Genomic DNA, 19,652 nt, shown 5'->3' on the forward strand with positions numbered 1-19,652 from the left:
TTATCTTTGGCTGATAGATCAGCTTTTCCTTGTCCTCCATCTGTTATTTTTTTCTTCTCTGTTTGAACGACATCCGACATCGGCTTTTTTCCTCTTCTTTCCTTCATCCATTGCTCATCTCCGGGGACTTACAACAACATTCATTGTTTTTCCTCAAAGCAGTCGCTCAGTGGTTCGAGAAGATTTTTTTTTTTTTTTTAGATTTGTGGAAACTGTCTCCTTGACTTTTAAAAATCTGTGCTTCTATTAAATATTATGTGGTAATGCTTGAGCTTAAGCAGTTTAGCAAAACATCAAACTGGTTCATCGTTTAGTCAGTCAATTAAGATCAATAATGTTATATTAAATACTGTAAAATGTTCATATGATGAAGCGGACCATGCGTCTGAGTGAGGCATGTTCAGGCGGCTGATCAGAGAGGTGTCCATAATATGGTTGGCGTCTTTTATGGCGGTAATCCCCGAACCCATTGGTTGACATCGGTTGCTGTCAAGCTTAAAGGGATAGTTCTTGGTCCTTCAATCAGTGGTCTGCAAAACTGATCCTGCAAAAAACTACCAGTAGCTCCTAACCACTTTTCAAATAGTTTCCAAAGGGTTTATTTATTTATTCTCAACTCCTATACCGACAAAATTCAAAAGTGGGGTTCTGCAGGAGTCTGGATGTCTTCGGGAGAGCTTGGTAGTGTGACCAATCACAACAAAGTGGGTTTGCCTGGAGGAAGGCCATGGTTGGAATAAATTAAAACAAACTGTTTTGGAAATCAAAGAAAATACTGCTGGAATAGGTGTAGATTCAGAAGATCTAGAATGCTTTGTAATAGTAATGGTTTAATTTCATTTGAACATGCATCAGATTATAATCACAATCAGTTCACAGTTCCACATGTCCAAAAGGAGTAGGAAGAAGCAAAGCTTATTAAATCCTACCCCTCCATCTGGTACTTTTACAATCAGTAACTGTTACATTTGTTCACTTCCTGCTTTCCTATTATAGTTTTTTTTTATTTTAATTTTTAATTTTTTTAATTTTTTGTCCCGTACAGAAGTACGAGGTGATATGACCATCCAATGACATAATGGGTACCATAGTAAGTGTCAATATAGTGATATATATAGCACATCATGACTGGTTCAAGACTCTTCATCCTTGTATTTAGCAAACATCAACTGCTTGTATTGTTTCTTGAATTGGCTCATCGTTGTGCATTGTTTGAGGTCCTTACTCAATCCATTCCATAGTTCGATTCCACATACTGAAATGCTATGGCTAGCATAACGTAGTCCTAGCATATAAGTGTTTCAAATGTGTTCTTCCCTGAGATCATATTTCTCCTCTCTTGTAGAGAAGTATTGGATGACATTTTTAGGGAATTGGGTATTTTTAGCCTTATGCATTATTTTAGCTGTTTGAAGATTAACTATATCAGCAAGTTGAAGTATTTGTGAATTGTTTGCTAGTTATTGTGTGTGACTGCTCTATAGGAATCTACATCTCACTACAAAGGGCCGGAAAATGTGCACACTGCAACAATCTGACACTCTGCAACATTAAGGCTCATCTCTATTTTGCCAGAAAATATATTGATGTTCCATATGACCTTTAGGAAATTACTATGTGGTCTGATGAGGCAAAAGTTGAGCTTTTTGGAAGGTGTGTCCCGTTACATGTGGCCTAAAAGTCACATCGTAATGGTACACATTGCTGTCCAGTAATGCTCAATAGCCACTACTTTTTGAGGCATACCTCTATACTCCTTAAAATCACTGGGGTTTAGCGATGTAGGGAGATGTGTGTGTGATATCAACAATTCTTTACTATGGATGACATGGAAACTTTGCACTCAAAACATACAAACTACAAATCAAACCCCATCACCCTAAAAAACAGTCACAACAAAGACTTGTGTTTTTAAAGTCCTTCAGTATGTAGTTGTAAGCCTGCCAAAACTAATATGAAAGCCGCATGGCTGAGAATCCTCCTGAGTCAGTTTGCTTGCATATCTTCACAGAACCTTTGTTTTTTAATAGCAAAATCTCAGGGTGTCGTCACTTGGAATTCAGCTGTGTAACAATAACGGCATCTTGCAGATATAGGTATGCATAATGCATCAAAGCTGAATTGTTTTATATATTCTTTTTTTACAATGCTATGCATGTCAGCCTTTAATCTTGCACACACATGAATGCATAACCTGTGCATAGTTAAGCCTGCAAACTACAAGTGGAAGCACTGACAGCAATTGGTAAATTTGATCCTGCTTGTTGAGTATGAAGAGTCCATTATCTGACTGGAATCGTTCCATGGTGTCCCACCTCTAAAAGAACTACTCCCCATACATACAACCATCAATAAAGCCTCATTTCCGTGTGAATCGCCACTTATAGTGCCAGGTTTTCACCGCTGGGGCCGTGCGGGGATTAAATGGAACGCCAATATAAATGAAATCTTCAGGATGAAACACTATTAATGCACAAAGTACCGTATTTTCCGGACTATAAGTCACACTTTTTTTCATAGGTTGGCTGTTCCTGCGACTTATACTCCAGAGCGACTTATATATAAATGAAAAAACTGTTTATGTTACATAAACACTGGACACCTTTTTCTGTTCATGTTTATTTTTTGTGTAGCTGAATAACCATTGTGTTAGCATATCTTACACCTATTCAGCCTGTTCTCTATTCTTTTATTATTGTTTGAACTTGCCTTCCAAAGGACATCATGTCCGTTTTGGTCAAGTAGTTTGTAAAATAAATTACCCGCAAAAAATGCGACTTATACTCCAGTGCGACTTATGTATGTTTTTTTCTACCTAACTATGCATTTTTGGCATTGTGCGACTTATAGTCCAGAAAATACAGTAATCATTCAGATTTACTTATTTGTTGATATGATGCACACAGACCAAGTTGCCGCTTTGGCTCCTTCCTGCTGCTTTCTCTGCTCGCACCGTAATTTTGAGTGTTGGGGGGTAATTGTTTTTCTAATTTTTATTCACGTACCCCCTATAGCAATTGATATATCCCACTTTGGGAACCATTAATGAAAGTTTGTCATTGCATTCTTTCTGTTAAACAGAAACTAAGCGAATATATTCCCTTTTTTGCACCTACTATTTGTGCTTTATTTCTCCTTGCCGGGAATTGGAAGAGAATCAATTTGGAGATGTATCAAAGCAGTGAGGAAAATGAGGGAAAAAAATGTACCTTTTGAGTTGGAAATCTGTTATGAACAATGGCCACATCTGGATTATCCACAGTCTCTGGACTCTTGTCTTCCACCACAATACAATTTTCGACATTGTTAAATGGGGATGGAAAATGTATTTCTATACCTCAGGAGAGGTTCAAGAGGAGTTCAGTCAAAGATGTACCTTCTGTTTAAGTGACGTTGGATGTGGAAGGAAGCCTGTAAAGACTGTGATTGACAGGCATTGTGGTGGGATGTGGGAAAAGACTGTAATATGTACCTGTGATACATTTTATTGACAACTTGAATGGTTTTTCATTCTAATTTATTGAATGTATAAAGTACATACATAAAGTGCTTAAACTGACGACAAAGCGGTTACAGTCAACCTATTATATTGGTCCCAAATTGATAGGAGAGCATTAATAGTATTATATTATATAAGCTCTGCAGTTTTATTATAGCCCATATTAACTCTCTCAGACATTTCCTTGTTTATTTATTTCTTTGCTTATTTGTTATCATGTGTTTCTAATATGTCTTTTTTTTTGCACAAATGATTGCAGCATTTGAGGCCTTATGACCGGATAGCTCTCATGAGACTCTATGTACCATCTGCTATAATTTTTACTGCATGTCCTTTCACTGAAGAAACATGCATGTTTGCATGTCGTTTGAAGCGACTCTTGACATGCAATGTGTTGGCTATTATTATTACACAGTATATGTCTGATGTGATCAGTTGTTTGCTTGAATTGAGAGTTTAAAATGTAGATTACAGACTGATTGATTGGCTGATTCCATTGTTACATCACCAGGCAATGGACTGACTTATGTGTGTACTTTAGGAACGGCTGTCCTTGAAATAACGTGGCATATAAGCAAGTTTTTTTTATTGTATTGATATTCTTCTGTCCTCCAGATCCTGTACTTCCATACGTCTCTGCGGTTGCCCAGCACGGTGTTGGTTTTGGAGCTGGTGGCATTGTCAACGAGGTCAGACGGTTCGCAACAGGCCATGGGGCAAGGCTTCACAGTTCTAGATCTTTTCTCCAAGACGGAACCTCAAGGGGACAGAAGGTAATGAGCCTTTTCTTAGCCTTTTGTGTCAAATAATGTTACTTGTATTAGTGGCTATTTAAAATACTGTATTTTCCGCACGATAAGGCCTTTCAAGGGCGCCACAACAAAGACTGAAGAGACTTATGTGGCTCTGGAGCCATGGGTTTCTCACCCCCGGTATAGGGCATTCATTCTTTGTTCTATTATTGTTCAACCTATAGACTGAATCTACTCCATGGATCACCAAGAATTCTTCTTCACCCATTGCTGAAGGACACCGCTGACTGTAAGAGACCTTTACTTCTACATTTCTTTGTCCTTATGCCTGCATTCATCCTGAAAATGACTGCTAACGATGGGGAGATGAGATGATACTGGAAAAATACTGTAGGCAGAGTCAACTGAGTCAGTGCAAAATTAGTGGATACTGTGGAAGAATAATAATTTCTCTACATTTCCTGGATGGATTATGTGTATTACTACACCGTAATACATGTATTTGTGATTTGTGATCAGGTTTTTTGGTATGCAACATTTGGAATGGTGTAGCAGTCTACCAAGACTACTCAGTTAACAAATGATGGCCATCATGGCTAGTGATCGTGCCAATGAGAAGCCAGTGAAATTTGTGTTCCCACTGAGCTTTGCAGAATTGTTATAATTCAGCCACATTGGAGGGTTTTTCAGCATTGAACGTCTGGGATGCTTTTTCCACTTTTCTGACTTATAAATGTCGTCAGAATGTATCTATCCCAGCTGTCTTTGGGCGAGAGGCGGGGTACACCCTGGACTGGTGGCCAGCCAATTACAGGGCACATATAGACAAACAACCATTCACACTCACATTCATACCTATGGACAATTTGGAGTCGCCAATTAACCTAGCATGTTTTTGGAATGTGGGAGGAAACCGGAGTACCCGGAGAAAACCCACGCATGCATGGGGAGAACATGCAAACCCCACACAGAGATGACCGAGGGTGGAATTGAACCCTGGTCTCCTAGCTGTGAGGTCTGTGCGCTAACCACTCTACCGCCGTGCCAGAGTTAAATGATGCCAAAGTTTCAGATAATGAGATTTACACATTTGAAAGTGAGCTCTAAAAGAAGTTTGGCTGAAAATGCTTGGTTTCAAAAGGCGTGGTAATACTGCCACTTTGTGATGTCACAGAGGGGCGGACTTCCTTATATGGTTGACAGTTAGGAAGCAATTTGGGTGTGTGACCGATCACAGCGGAGTGGGTGGATCGTTTTTGGCAGGAAGTAAGTACAGCTGGAATAGATTAGATTAGATTAGATTAGATTCAACTTTATTGTTATTGCTCATGTCACTGGTACAGGGCAACAAAATGCAGTTAGCATCCAACCAGAAGTGCAATTTTTATAAGTACATTAGTATGGACAGATCTATGTAAATAAAACTATACAGGCTATGACTATAATACAGTGAGGATATGTACAGGGATATAAATGACTATAATATGGCTATTGTAGATTATACAGATTATAAACAGTGTGGGTATGACAATATATAATAACAGTAATATATACAGTATTGCAATGGAGTGACTAGGGTATGGAAATGACTATAATATGGCTATTGTAGATTATGCAGATTATAAACAGTATGGATATGACAATATATAATAGCAGTAATAGGTGTAATAGGCTAGGTGTAATAGCAGTAATAGTAATAGGTGCAGATTGTGCAAAATCCAAAAAGTTTTCTGTACGGGTTATTGTGTGTAGCGGCTCTATAGGAGTCCACAACCCAATACAAAATGAACATAGGTCCCCTTTCAGCAATTGTTTTTTTCCATTGGGGCAATTCAAAAGGTTCTAATGTGTGTCCAATGTACTGTAAGTGTCACAGTTCCAGCGGTTAAGTGTGTCAGTCTTTCTCCCTGAAGCTCGTGGTAGTTTCAATACAGTATGTCCCCAGTTTGTTAAAAGTAAGCGTATAAATTACCAAACACAGTAGCGCTTTGCAGTATGAATAACAATGTGCACAGTGAGAGCACTGGCTTCCCGTCTTGGCTATCATGTCACATGAATATTTATGAAGGTTTTTTTTTCAAACAGACTCTTACACCAGTTGAATTATTAACCACAGGGTTCGTTATTTAGTTAGTAACCTTGCTGTTCTGATGTTTTACCCATTTTACAGCCACAAACCCTTTTTTTTCCTGTGATATGTGTCTCCATTGGTGTGACAGGGACACTCTGTTTGATATGAAGTCTTTTGAAGGGGGGATTTACTGGAGTGAGGCAAGAATTGTATCTAAGAGTCATTTGCGCTGCTGGATTTAGTGGTCATACATGTCTCGTGTTAAAGAATTATGATGGAAAACATACCCTGGAGGCTGATATAATCAGCCTTTCTCTTTTACATTCTCTGACATTAGTTAGAAAAATATCTCAGCTCTAAATTAGAACAGGGTTTTCATGTCTTCATATCGAGCAAATTAAATTGGTTTCTAACACGGAATGAAATGAACACAACTGCATGAAAATAGTATGTAGGAAAGGAAACGCATCAAGTAAACAATGCTTCAGGAGAGGCAAGATTTCCAACTCAATTCTCATGACAATAGCAGTAGAAACTTGGCAAAAGAAGAAGCTATCATTATGGGATGGCAGCCTACGTACGGGTATTTACTCCCGAGTGACATCAGAGCTTTAAATAGTGTTTCATATGTACTTTGTTTATGCCCAAAAGAGTTTTTTGTGATATAAGTTAAGTTGATAAACTTTTTGGTGTTCATATGTAACATCAGCGTTGCATCCACAGAGATTTGTTTTCTGCATCAGAACACTGGCAAGAAAGAGGTCAAAGAGGGCATTGTATGCATTACAATACAGCGTTCATAGGGCACTCGACTAAACACTTAAATACGACTGTCTTATGAATGTTTTTAACTGTACATTTTGTAAGGTATTTTTTGATGACACCCTTATTAGTATGTGTACCACTCTTATTTTGAAGGACAGGCTATTTAATGTGTAACATATGCTCTTATTTTGAAGGACGAAAGTGTAATGCTTTGTTGCATTGACAAGAACAATTCACACACATTAGCGTCCCCCGCTAAATTAAGCAAACCCAGCTAGCTTGCAGTCCGATCATTGTTAACGTTATCATTAATTTTTATATATAGGACTTAACAGTCTCTCTCTAATTATTGCCTATTTCTCTCCCACGGGTAGAATATAATCACAAAGAAATCTGCGTCAAAATCCTGTTTGTAATCCTTATTAGTTATCTTATTACCTTCTCCCGAAAAGCACTGCTACTACTGAGCCATTCGCCACCCGCCACCCACTCATTTTTCCACTTTAGTTCTTTTTCTCTTTCTTATCGTCTGCCAAGATGCTGCACAGCTGACTGACTGAGGCACCGCATAAACCGGCGCTCACTATAGCGCCACAGATTTTCGGGGGGCACATCGCATCTGACAAATACCTGAGCTCGATGCATAATGAATAACAAGAAATAAATTATGAAAAAGTTGACTGCAAATGGGCACCATCTGTGCTAAGGAAGTTCTATTTGATGCCGACTGAGCTTCCTTTCTTTTAACACACAGTTGCTTTTACCACTGGATTGTTTGTAAGGAAGGTATGAAGATATGTTCCAGAGATTCAACACTCGTCCACTCTGGGCTTCGGATGTTTGGAGTGAGTGAACTGTTGAGAAAGTGGAAAAAAGATGGAGTCAAAATGTTCCTCAGTGGCAAAGCTCCAGGGGTGGATGAGTTTCACCCCGAATTCCGCAAGGTTCTGGATGTTGGGGAACTGTCTATGCTGACACATCATGTAAACATTGCGTGGAAGTTGGGATTGGCAGACCATGTGTCAGGTTCAAACTCCTGTGACACTTGTAAAAACACTTAAATACAGAAGAGACAGACAACAATATTCAAAGTTACTCGCAGCGAGGAGAGTGAAACAACATACCCAGTGACATGCAGCTCCACTCTGAATATGCAGTTCACGCTCCTCTCTTTTTATTCTCTTTCGGGGGTCCCTACTACATGGTCGTGCAACTCTAAGGGGGCAGGGGGGAGAAGGCGGTTGCACGAGCTGTATTTGTTTGTCTATGTGTGTATATGTGAGGGTAATTACTTTTATTATTTTATGAGTTCTTATCTTGGCACATTCTTGCAGGATTAACATGAACATCTGGAAGGTCACTGTTGGCGCATCCAGGCACCTCCAGGACTTGGGGGTCGCTGGGGGTCTCTGATCAGGGTCTCAGGAACATTCCTTCTTCAGCAAATTCAGACACTTTCTATTGTCTAAGCAAATGGATATAAGGGTGATAACTAACACTATGCAGGATTAACATGAACATCTGGAAGGTCGCTGTTGGCGCATCCAGGTACCTCCAGGACCTGGGGGTCGCTGGGGGTCTCTGATCAGGGCCACGGGACCATTCCTTTTCAACACATTGAAACACTTTCTATTGTCTAAGCAAATGGATATAAGGGTGATAACTAAACACTATATTCATTCTATCTACATTTTATTCTAACCCCCTTTTTCACCAAGGGTGACCGGAGGGTGTTTTCCAACTATGGGGGATCACACTCCTCGGCCTCCCTGGGAAAGAAAGTCTTTTCCAGGGTGCTGGAGATAAGAGTATGATCTCGGCTACAAGAGGTGCAATGTGGGTTTCGTGGAACTTCATGAGGGTGCTGGAGGGTCTATGGGAATTTGACGTTGGAGCTTTCACTCTATTTTGTAAGCAGAATTAAGCAAAAAATGTTAAAACTGCAACAAAAAATGGAATAGCAGAACTTACACCAGGAAATGATAACGCCGTGGAGGCTCGACTAAAAACCATTTTAGTATTTTTCCTTGACAGTTATGACCAACGGTGTCCCATGACCCCATCATGGCAGTTCTGCACAACGCTTTTCACTCGAGGTTGCCGTTTCACCTTGTCGGAGTGAATACAACTTCTCGTATTGATTGTCACTGATGCTTCGGCAAGTACAATCATTAACCCCTGTCAGAGTGAAACATGGCAACTCCGGCGACGCCCGAAGCGAGCCAACGTATACGTGACACATCAACCACCATTCGCTCATCCTCCAGTCGGTGTGTGCTTTGTATCAATGGCGACAGATTGTTGCGAGTCACGTGTTGTTGGTTGACCTGCTTGAAAGATGACGATGTCATCCTCATTGCTCACACTTCGGTTCCCATCTATGCCGCCATTCGCTTCACGGAGAAACATATTTTCCAATTTGAGTGCTTGTCATTTCGGTAAAGGCCTGGAAAATGATACTGGCAAGTAAGGGAACATTGCAGCGAGGTCACTGACAGCCAAATGGAATGTTGAAAAATGAAAATGTCTGTGTGTTGGATGTCACGTTGTCTGACTCACGACTGGAAATATGACTCTGCGACGCACCAAAGAAATGGTGGAATATGATATATTTTACATATATATTCAAAATTATTCAACATGTATGACAAATAATGTATTCAAATTGTTGTTTGCAGGCAGCAATCTTCTGAAAACTATTATTGGGTCACACGTGGAGTGTGCGTTAAAAGACCATCCTGCCTTCGCTCCCATGATGCATCTCCTTCCAGAGAACGTCCTCGTGCACAAAGATGAGAACATTCCCGGCCTCGCAGCTTCCCCGACAGGTAAAAGCTTAACTGACCTTTAAATGATCATTTCCGCAGATAGATTTGTAAGTCTTTATCTAACTCAGGAATTCCCAAAGTGTGGGAATGTCATGAAAAATATGATTAATTTTTGCAAATATTCTTGTAAAAATAATTTTTATTATAAAATATTTATTGCACGATTAAAAAAATATTTATAGGCTTAAGTGATAACCTATTGAGTGTTATTGACCTGTCAAAATATTTTAGGAACCTTATACAGTTATGATTGGAACATAGCTCTCTGGTCATCATGCCAGTCTTGAATGCAGTTATGAAAAGTATGATAATTAATTATTAGTTGTAATATAATTAATTCAGTCTTGTGTATACACCACAGATTAATAGTTTGGGCTTCCTTTATCCCCCTCCTTTCATTTCAATAATTTAATAATAATAATGATGATAATAATAATAATAATAACAATACTAATAATAATATATTATTATTATTATTAATAATAATATATTATTAATTATTATTAACAATCATACATTATTATTATTAACAAGTACTATTATTATTATTATATTAATAATAAGTATTACTATTATTATTAATAATAACAACTGCAAGTATAATAATAATAATATTATTATAATATCATATAATGATAATAATGATGATAATAATAATAATAATATATTGTTATTATTAACAAGTATTATTACTATTATTATATTAATAATACGTATTACTATTATTATTAATAATAACAGCAAGTATAATAATAATAATAATAATAATAATAATAATAATAATAATAATAATAATAATAATAATAATAATAATAATAATAATAATAATAATAATAATAATAATAATAATAATAATAATAATAATAATAATAATAATAATAATAATAATAATAATAATAATAATAATAATAATAATAATAATAATAATAATAATAAGTTAAGTGTCCTGAGAATGCAGCATTTGGTCTATGTACTTTTTAGATTTCCAAGTGGGCCCTGAGTTGGTAAAGTTTGGGAACCCCTGATCTAACTGATAATATCTGATCAAAACAAAAAAATAAATATTTCAGATGGTGGACACAGTTGCCCAATCAGGCCAACTTTGGATGTTTTTTTATAAATGTGTATATTAGTTTGATGCAGCAAGTTCCTGGTGCTGGTGTAATGTACATTTTTCATGTCTTTTTTGAAAACTTTTTTGTCAATCATAAGTTTAGGTGGCCAGGAAGTGAGTTACTCATATAATGAAACCTGTCAGTTCCTTAACCGCAATCATTGGGAGTTTGTGGAAGGTATGGCAACAAGCTAATCCTCTTCATGTTCTGGGTCTGTGAGCAGCGGAGTACTAAGCTGCCTTTTAAGACCCACAGCCACGGGCTTGATATTCACACTGGCTTTCAAAACAAGCGAGCGCTCAGGAAACAACTGCTACAATCAAATGCTCAGTGGAAACATTTACTGCTGTTGAAGAGATTAAAAATCGCAGTGTTGATTTTCTTTCTGTTGTGCCTGAGAGGTCTGATTGTGTACTTTTTACTGTTTCATCCAATGCTCCACTTGCTCTCTTCAGCCATATTTGTTTGAGTCATTGCGGTTAAATCCCTTGATGGAAGGGTACAGTCATTCTATTAATATTTAGTCTATTTATATACTAAATGTTTCTTGTATGCGGCTGAACGGCGGTTGAGTGGTTAGCTGGAAGACCCGAGATCAATTCCACCCTCGGCTATCTCTGTGTGGAGTTTGCATGTTCTCCCCGTGCATGTGTGGGTTTTTTCCGGGTACTCCGGTTTCCTCCCACATTCCAAAAACATGCTAGGTTAATTGGCGACTCCAAATTGTCCATAGGTATGAATGTTAGTGTCAATGGTTGTTTGTCTGTATGTGATTGGCCGGTGACCAGTCCAGGTTGTACCCCGCCCCTCGCCTGAAGACAGCTGGGATAGGCTCCAGCACCCCCACGACCCTCGTGAGGAAAAGCGGTAGAAAATGAATGAATGAATGAATGTTTCTTGTATGGGGCTGCACGGCGGTTGAGTGGTTTGCTGGAAGACCCAAGATCAATTCCACCCTCTGCCATCTCTGTGTGGCGTTTTCTCCGGGTTCTCCGGTTTCCTCCCACATTCCAAAAACATGCTAGGTTAATTGGCGACTCCAAATTGTCCATCGGTATGAATGTGAGTGTGAATGGTTGTTTGTCTGTATGTGATTGGCCGGCGACCAGTCCAGGTTGTACCCCGCCCCTCGCCTGAAGACAGCTGGGATAGGCTCCAGCACCCCCACGCCCTCGTGAGGATAAGCGGTAGAAAATGAATGAATGAATGAATGTTTCTTGTAATTGGCTGCAATCCAAATAAGTGATATTCATTCATTCATTCATTTTCTACCGCTTTTCCTCACAAGGGTCGCGGGGGTGCTGGAGCCTATCCCAGCTGTCTTTGGGTGAGAGGCGGGGTACACCCTGGACTGGTCGCCAGCCAATCACAGGGCACATATAGACAAACAACCATTCACACTCACATTCATACCTATGGACAATTTGGAGTCGCCAATTAACCTAGCATGTTTTTGGAATGTGGGAGGAAACCGGAATACCCGGACAAAACCCACGCATGCACGGGGAGAACATGCAAACTCCACAAAGAGATTGCCGAGTGTGGAATTGAACCCTGGTCTCCTAGCTGTGAGGTCTAACCACTCGACCGCCGTGCCGCCTTCCAAATAGGAAGTTAGTAAAAAATTAAGCTGATGTGCTCTCCAAACCGTGGAAGGAAATCCCACGATGCAAAGCGGCGTAAACATACTCTGACCGAGGTTTTCACTGTCAACAGGCGATGCTCTGTTGAAACCCGTGCTTCTCAAGATGCTCACCTACACTCTGCACAGACTGACAGTCTGCCTCCAGCCGTCCCTCAAGGCCTTTGAGAGTCAGCTGCTGGAGCTGATCAACGCCGACTGCCAAAACACGGTAAAGCCGCTCTTCCATTACACCCACACACCCAACGCCTTCAAATGCCACATTGGCAGTAGCGCATGAAGAGATGCCACATGACTTACGGAATTGACATTTGTTGAGGACTATTCGGTGAGGTTTCACTTCTTGTGTGTGTGCGTGTATTCATCCATCCATCTTCTACGGCCTTCTGAAACCGAGCGTTCAGAGCCATTCCAAACGTCTTTCAGGACTCACCTCCAAATGCACAAACCTGAAACTTTGGCATCCTTTAACATGAGAATACAATACCCTAACTACATTTATAGGTCAGAAAAGAGTAAAAAAAACAGCATAACCGGCCCCCTTTAAGTGATAGAATAGGTGCACATACTGTATAAACAGAACCTGAGGCAACATAATCTTTAATTTGCCTCAGGTTCGTGGTCCTGATAGCCTTGATGCACCTCTGCCAAGATTATTTCCTTTATCTCACTCTGTTTATGCAACCTTCAAACAAAATCCCCTCCCCTTTTTTACAGCTGCCATGCAACATCACTTCCCAATGAAATGTGACTTCCAGTAATTTATTCTCCCCTTTTTGTTGGGTGTCGGTAGAAACCAGATGCTTAATCATATTTGGCATGTGTAAGAATGGGCTTGCTGTTATTGTTGGAGCGTAGTGACAAAAACCTGCCCAGTGATATTTATTTCGCTCATTTTTATTTCCCTTCAGATATAGTATATGTATATATATATATATATATTTCATACAAAAATGACGATAATGCATGAATGAAAATCAATCATGTAGCAACAGCAATGTATAAATTCCTGGGTTACACATGATGCTATATCCGTTTGTTATTGTCACAGGCTCAAACAAATGGGCGAGGGGTGTATTTGCAACATTCATTCATTCATTTTGTACCGCTTATCCTCACGAGGGTCGCGGGGGTGCTGGAGCCTATCCCAGCTGTCTCCGGGCGAGAGGCGGGGTACACCCTGGACTGGTGGCTAGCCAATCACAGGGCACATATAGACAAACAACCATTCACACTCACATTCATACCTATGGACAATTTGGAGTGGCCAATTAACCTAGCATGTTTTTGGAATGCGGGAGGAAACCGGAGTACCCGGGTGGGATTGAACATGGGTCATTCACTCATTCATTTTCTATTGCTTATCCTCACAAGGGTGCTGGAGCCTATCCCAGCTGTCTTCGGGCGAGAGGCGGGGTACACTCTGGACTGGTGGCCAGCCAATCACAGGGCACATATAGACAAACAACCATTCACACTCGCATTCATACCTACGGACAACCTAGCATGGTTTTGGAATGTGGGAGGAAACCGGAGTACCCGGAGAAAACCCACGCATGCACGGGGAGAACATGCAAACTCCACACAGAGATGGCAGAGTGTGGAATTGAACCTTGGTCTCCGAGCCGTTAGGTCTGCGCACTGTATTTTTAACAGTAATTTTAACACAATTTGAGTGTCCTAACTGTGTTTATTTTGTGTAAGTAACAGAGCAAAAGCGGTTGTCTGTGTAGCAATATAGCGTGTGCTGTATGTTTTCATTGTACTTTTTCCATTTAATGTTATTGCCAATATCCCAATTTTTGTGCACTGCTTTTAATGAGAACACAGCTAATTCTGACCTTTGTGTAATGAAACTTTTGTATCAAGGGTGGCTTCAGCTTGTTTGACTTCTCCACACGAGAAGCCACATCCGCACCCCTCTACAAAGCAGAGTGGCGATTCAACCAAGCCTCTGATCAAAACTATTACTCTTGTCAAAAGGATGTAACATCTTGGATGACGATAAAAATGGTGAGAGAGAACAGAAGACGATCAGGAGGGAGAGCGAGCAGTAGAGGACCGGTACCTTGCCGGGGGCAGAACAAAACGCCTCAGGCTGATTTAATGAATGGAGAAAGACTGCCAACAAACCTCCAGGAACTCTTCATTTTGCCCCAAACTGGGAAAACTCACTCAAAGTAGGACTGCCCTTGCAGATGCGCAGGTGGAATGGGGGCAAAAACTGGAAAAGGAGATGGATAAATATTTAATTATGATTGGCTGAGAGTAAAAGGGAAAATTTAAGTTTATTTTTAGCAGCTGGGCATGTAACATTATAACGGCATGGTACATGGTTTGAAGTTTTTAACAACCGATAGCTAGTAACATGACACATTTTATGACAGTATGTCATGCAGTATGTGATGGTATAGACCAGAATATACAGTAAGACAAGCACCAAGTGCCATGTTTGGAAAATAAGACAAAATCCAAGGCGAAAAAGGATACAAATCATTCAGTATCAGTGAAGTCATATTTTATTCATTGAACGCGTCATGGTTGCTCGGTGGTCGAGTGGTTAACGCGCAGACCTCACCGCTAGGAGACCCGAGTTCAATGTGGAGTTTGCATGTTCTCCGTGTGAATGCATGTGTTTTCTCCGGTTACTCCGGTTTCCTTCCACATTCCAAAAACATGCTAGGTTAATTGGCAACTCCAATTTGTCCATAGGTATGAATGTGAGTGTGAATGGTTGTTTGTCTATATGTGCCCTGTGATTTGCTGGCCACCAGTCCAGGGTGTACCCCACCTCTCACCTGAAGACAGCTGGATTGAATGAATGAACGCTTCATTAATGACCATGGCTTGGAAAATTAGCATCATAACTCCTCTTCTGTTGTTAGCGAACTTCCAAACAACATTTGCGACTTTTATCTAAAAGGATTCTTCATTGCCAGGTCACTTGGTACATTTACTTCCGATTCAAGGAAGTGTTTTACCAACTAGACAAAAATGATTTACTGGAAGCGCTGTTGCAGTTGAAATGTGTTAAAGAGTAGGGAGGTGGGAGGATGAGAGCGGCATGCTAATGATGCTGCCAGTGTTTCTCGCAATGGATGACTCACACTCAATATGGGGGCGCAAACATCCACCGTGTGGGTAGCAACACATATCGTGCGTGTGCACATGCACGCACACACGCAGTCAGTCATTCTCTTTTGTATAACGCTACTAAGATTCACTTTGACGTTCATGCAGAACAAAGGTCTGGGATCCAAAGTGGACTGAGACCAATTCCACATAATAATTAAGCCAAATTAGGGGCTTAATGGCCCCTAATTTGCAATAGCGACATAATTGAACCTTCAAGGATCAACTTCCAAATCCAAGACAAAAATGTACAATTTTTGAGTTACTTAAATTCAATATAATTAGTCATAAACGGGGGGAACACTGGATATGATAACAATGACTGAATGGTAAAAAGTGAACCAAAATTGCCTCAAGGAATCCGAAAAAAAAACTCCACCTGTCATTTTAAAGAGGTAGCATGGTGATGTAACTCACTTGATAATTGGCTTATTCTAATTTCAGATGCCCCCCTCTCTTGGCACCCCTTAAGATGGCAGCTTTATGATACCTATTATTACCTTTTACTGCAGCAGCCCACACCAGCATCTCACAAAGTGCTGACGCAAAAACTGATGCCAGATGGGAAGAAAATGCATTTTCTAAATGTTGTAAAGTCACCAAACATAGATTTTTGAGATTAGCATTTCCCCCCACGTAATGTTTAATGTAGATGCTAAATTTTTATAACTTCGTCAAACTTCAACCGATAATGTTTATAAACTAATATGCATTAATCATGTCCGAACGTGCACCAAAAGTGCCTCTAAACATCTTCAACGTTTTGGCTTTTTAACTCTGTCACCTCTCTTCACTGACCCAAAAGATGCAATCCTATTTATAAACCGGGTGTCATTGAAAGCACATTTGCATATTTCTTGTAATGTACAATATGCAAAACCACATTTGTGCTCTAGTATTTTGTCATTTTGGTCCAGATCAGAGTATTGGACTCCACGTGTGAGCCTAAATTGTGAGTAAGGGCTGATAATCAATTTTGGCTGCATTCACGCTTTTGGTTTGGTACCTTAAAAAAAATAGATATACTTGATGGAAAGGCTACAGAGTAAAGACCATACTGTATTCTGGATAAATGGAATTCTACATTTAAAAATAGCATTACTCGCTTGACACAATTAAGTGTAGAAACTGTAGTTCGAGAACCAGTGCAATAACTTTAGGTGCAGTTTTGTTTCTGTTCAAAGACCAACACGACAGAGCTGATTTCAGCACGGAACACAGAAAGCAGCTGCTCTGACTTATCGATCGTGTTCAAGTCTCAAGGGAAAACTAATGGCACTGTTGTTTCTCACTCCAACTTAATTGGACTTGTGTACCCACTTTAGAAGTTTGATGACCAAAGTTGGGCACACGGATTCAAGGTGACTGTTTCATACTTTTTTGAAAATAAATTGTTGGATGGAGTGTCATGGCAAGCTGACGGCCTGCTTTGCTTCAAAGTCTAAAAAAGAAACGCCTATAAATGTTGCTCAGGTACACCCTGGACTGGTGGCCAGCCAATCACAGGGCACATATAGACAAACAACCATTCACACTCACATTCATACCTATGGACAATTTGGAGTCGTCAATTAACCTAGCATGTTTTTGGAATGTGGGAGGAAACCGGAGTAGCCGGAAAAAACCCACGCATGCACGGGGAGAACATGCAAACTCCACACAGAGATGGCCGAGGGTGGAATTGAACACAAGTCCTTCATTCATTCATTCATTTTCTATCGCTTATCCTCATGAGGATCGTGGGGGGTGCTGGAGCCTATCCCAGCTGTCATTGGGCGAGAGGCGGGGTACACCCTGGACTGGTGGCCAGCCAATCACAGGGCACATATAGACAAACAACCATTCACACTCACATTCATACCTATGGACAATTTGGAGTCGCCAATTAACCTAGCATGTTTTTGGAATGTGGGCGGAAACCGGAGAACATGCAAACTCCACACAGAGATGGTCGAGGGTGGGATTGAACTCGGGTCTCCTAGCTGTGAGGCTAACCACTAGACTGCCGTGCAGCCCTGCCATCTCCTGATGTAAAATATTAACCATTCAAGGCACCATATTTGTAGAAAAAGGTTGTTAAATTCCGTGTTTCTTGGGTTTTCCATCTGTTTGCCTTAACTAACTTCGTATCTTCCAAGGTTACATGCATGACGTTCTCAAATGTTTTTAATCTGTTATCTTATCATATATGTACACTGTTGTATGTTGTTGGTCCACACAAGATTTGGCTTTCATCCTGGTACGTATGTATGTTCAAAATGCTGTACATTCGTCAGCCAGGGACCATAAGCTCTGACACTTGGAGTCGGTGCCAAAAATGAATTGGATGACGGTTTATCTCAAGACAACTACAACCCTAGTGCCAAATGAGAGCTGCTATGCTACGGTTGTAACATATGTAATAGAGCGACCGACTGGTGAGTCAACGCCTTCTCGTACGGCAAAATGAAAAGACAACTCTGACGCGGCCTTCTGGGTATTCGTTATGAAACATCGCCATATCATTTTGGATTTTCTGAATCCCTGCCGCTGCCAGGGAACTGAACAGGAGTGGTGTTAGTGGAGGAAGTTAAATGAAGGTATCGGTTGAGATGAGATTATGACAGGCGAACCTAATCATCTGTCCCCTGTCAAATAACAGAATAATAAGATACACTGTTGAACACATTGTTAGGGAGATAATGAGTGGCAGTAACAAGACAAGGGTCGTTGGTGTAAACAGAGAGACAAAAGATAGAAAAAAAGAGGCTGTCGACAAAACCCCAGAAAACAAGCGGTGTGTAGGTTGTACAGTAATAAGACAGAATTTCCTCCTGTTGTTACTTCTGTAAGAGAAAGGGGGGGAAAAAACACAAAGCCAAACCGAGATGTTAATTTGATTGAGGTGTGGGTGGATATGGAGAAGTTAGGAGCAGCGAGACTGAAAGGGACAGGAAAAGCTAATGACAAGAAGATAAGAAAAGCAGTGTGGGAGTAAAGGATGTGTCGAGAGGGAAAAGATTGAAGCGGGGAGGAGTGGAAGGTGGGTCGACCTTAGCGCTGCTCTGCACACTGTGGTGAAAGGTCACCGTCAGTCACTGAGGATTTGTTTAGAGAGGAGAGTGGATGTCTAGCAACCAACTGTTATTGCCGAAAAAGAGCGCACTGTATATGGGATTCATTTGTAAGCAGTCAGATCATTGCGGCAATTTCATTTCATTATGTCATTCACGCCACCACAGGTAGATTACAGTCCTGTAGGAAACACAGCATGATTAGTAAAATTGCACAGAAGATGTATTTTTTATTGTGCTGATCACTGCTTTCTTTCTATTTTATTATCAGAAACAGCCAAGCCAGGATAGCTCCATGCATGCGATTGTCATCCAGGAAAGAAGGCTCCACGTTGGGGTCCACAATGGCTGGTGTTTCATTGATACGCCTCAAGTCGTGGTGCTGGAGCCTCTCTCCGCAGTGGTCAAAGGGCAAGCTGAGAGCACCTCCAAAAAGAGTACTCAGACCAAGGACAGGTGGGAACAGCTTTAGATTAGTGCTTTCTTATTGAAGGGCATATTAAGAGTATTATCTGCCAAAAAATATTTTAAACACATGTAGAAAAGAGTCAGGAGTGATGTGGGTATTTTCTTCTAACATAATAGACATTGTGACAAACTAGCATCCCATCCTTGTACTTGTACAGTATTTATCTCTCATTTAATAACCTTGCATTACATTCCAATGGTCTTGGGTATTCATTCATTCAGTTATTTTCTGGGGTCGCGGGTATGCTGGAGCCTATCCTGTCTTCGGGTGAGAGCCGGGGTTGCCAACCAATCGCAGGGAACATGTAGACACGTATGGTCATGGTA

At 40.4% G+C, this 19,652-nt stretch overlaps 1 protein-coding gene across 3 annotated transcripts in view; it reads left to right on the top strand.

The window, feature by feature from the left end:
- The window catches only part of nphp4 (nephronophthisis 4), a 93,974-nt gene that overhangs the window by 10,812 nt on the left and 63,510 nt on the right, over positions 1-19,652 (top strand). For all 3 annotated transcript variants that reach the window (XM_058083831.1, XM_058083833.1, XM_058083832.1), the window contains exons 3-7: positions 4,115-4,272; positions 4,476-4,540; positions 9,766-9,915; positions 12,747-12,883; positions 19,129-19,313. In XM_058083831.1, the coding sequence (XP_057939814.1) occupies positions 4,115-4,272; positions 4,476-4,540; positions 9,766-9,915; positions 12,747-12,883; positions 19,129-19,313 (695 nt within the window). The remainder of the gene's footprint in view (positions 1-4,114; positions 4,273-4,475; positions 4,541-9,765; positions 9,916-12,746; positions 12,884-19,128; positions 19,314-19,652) is intronic.

Source organism: Doryrhamphus excisus, chromosome 10 (genome assembly GCF_030265055.1).
Source record: "Doryrhamphus excisus isolate RoL2022-K1 chromosome 10, RoL_Dexc_1.0, whole genome shotgun sequence".
Classification (NCBI taxonomy): Eukaryota; Metazoa; Chordata; class Actinopteri; order Syngnathiformes; family Syngnathidae; genus Doryrhamphus; species Doryrhamphus excisus.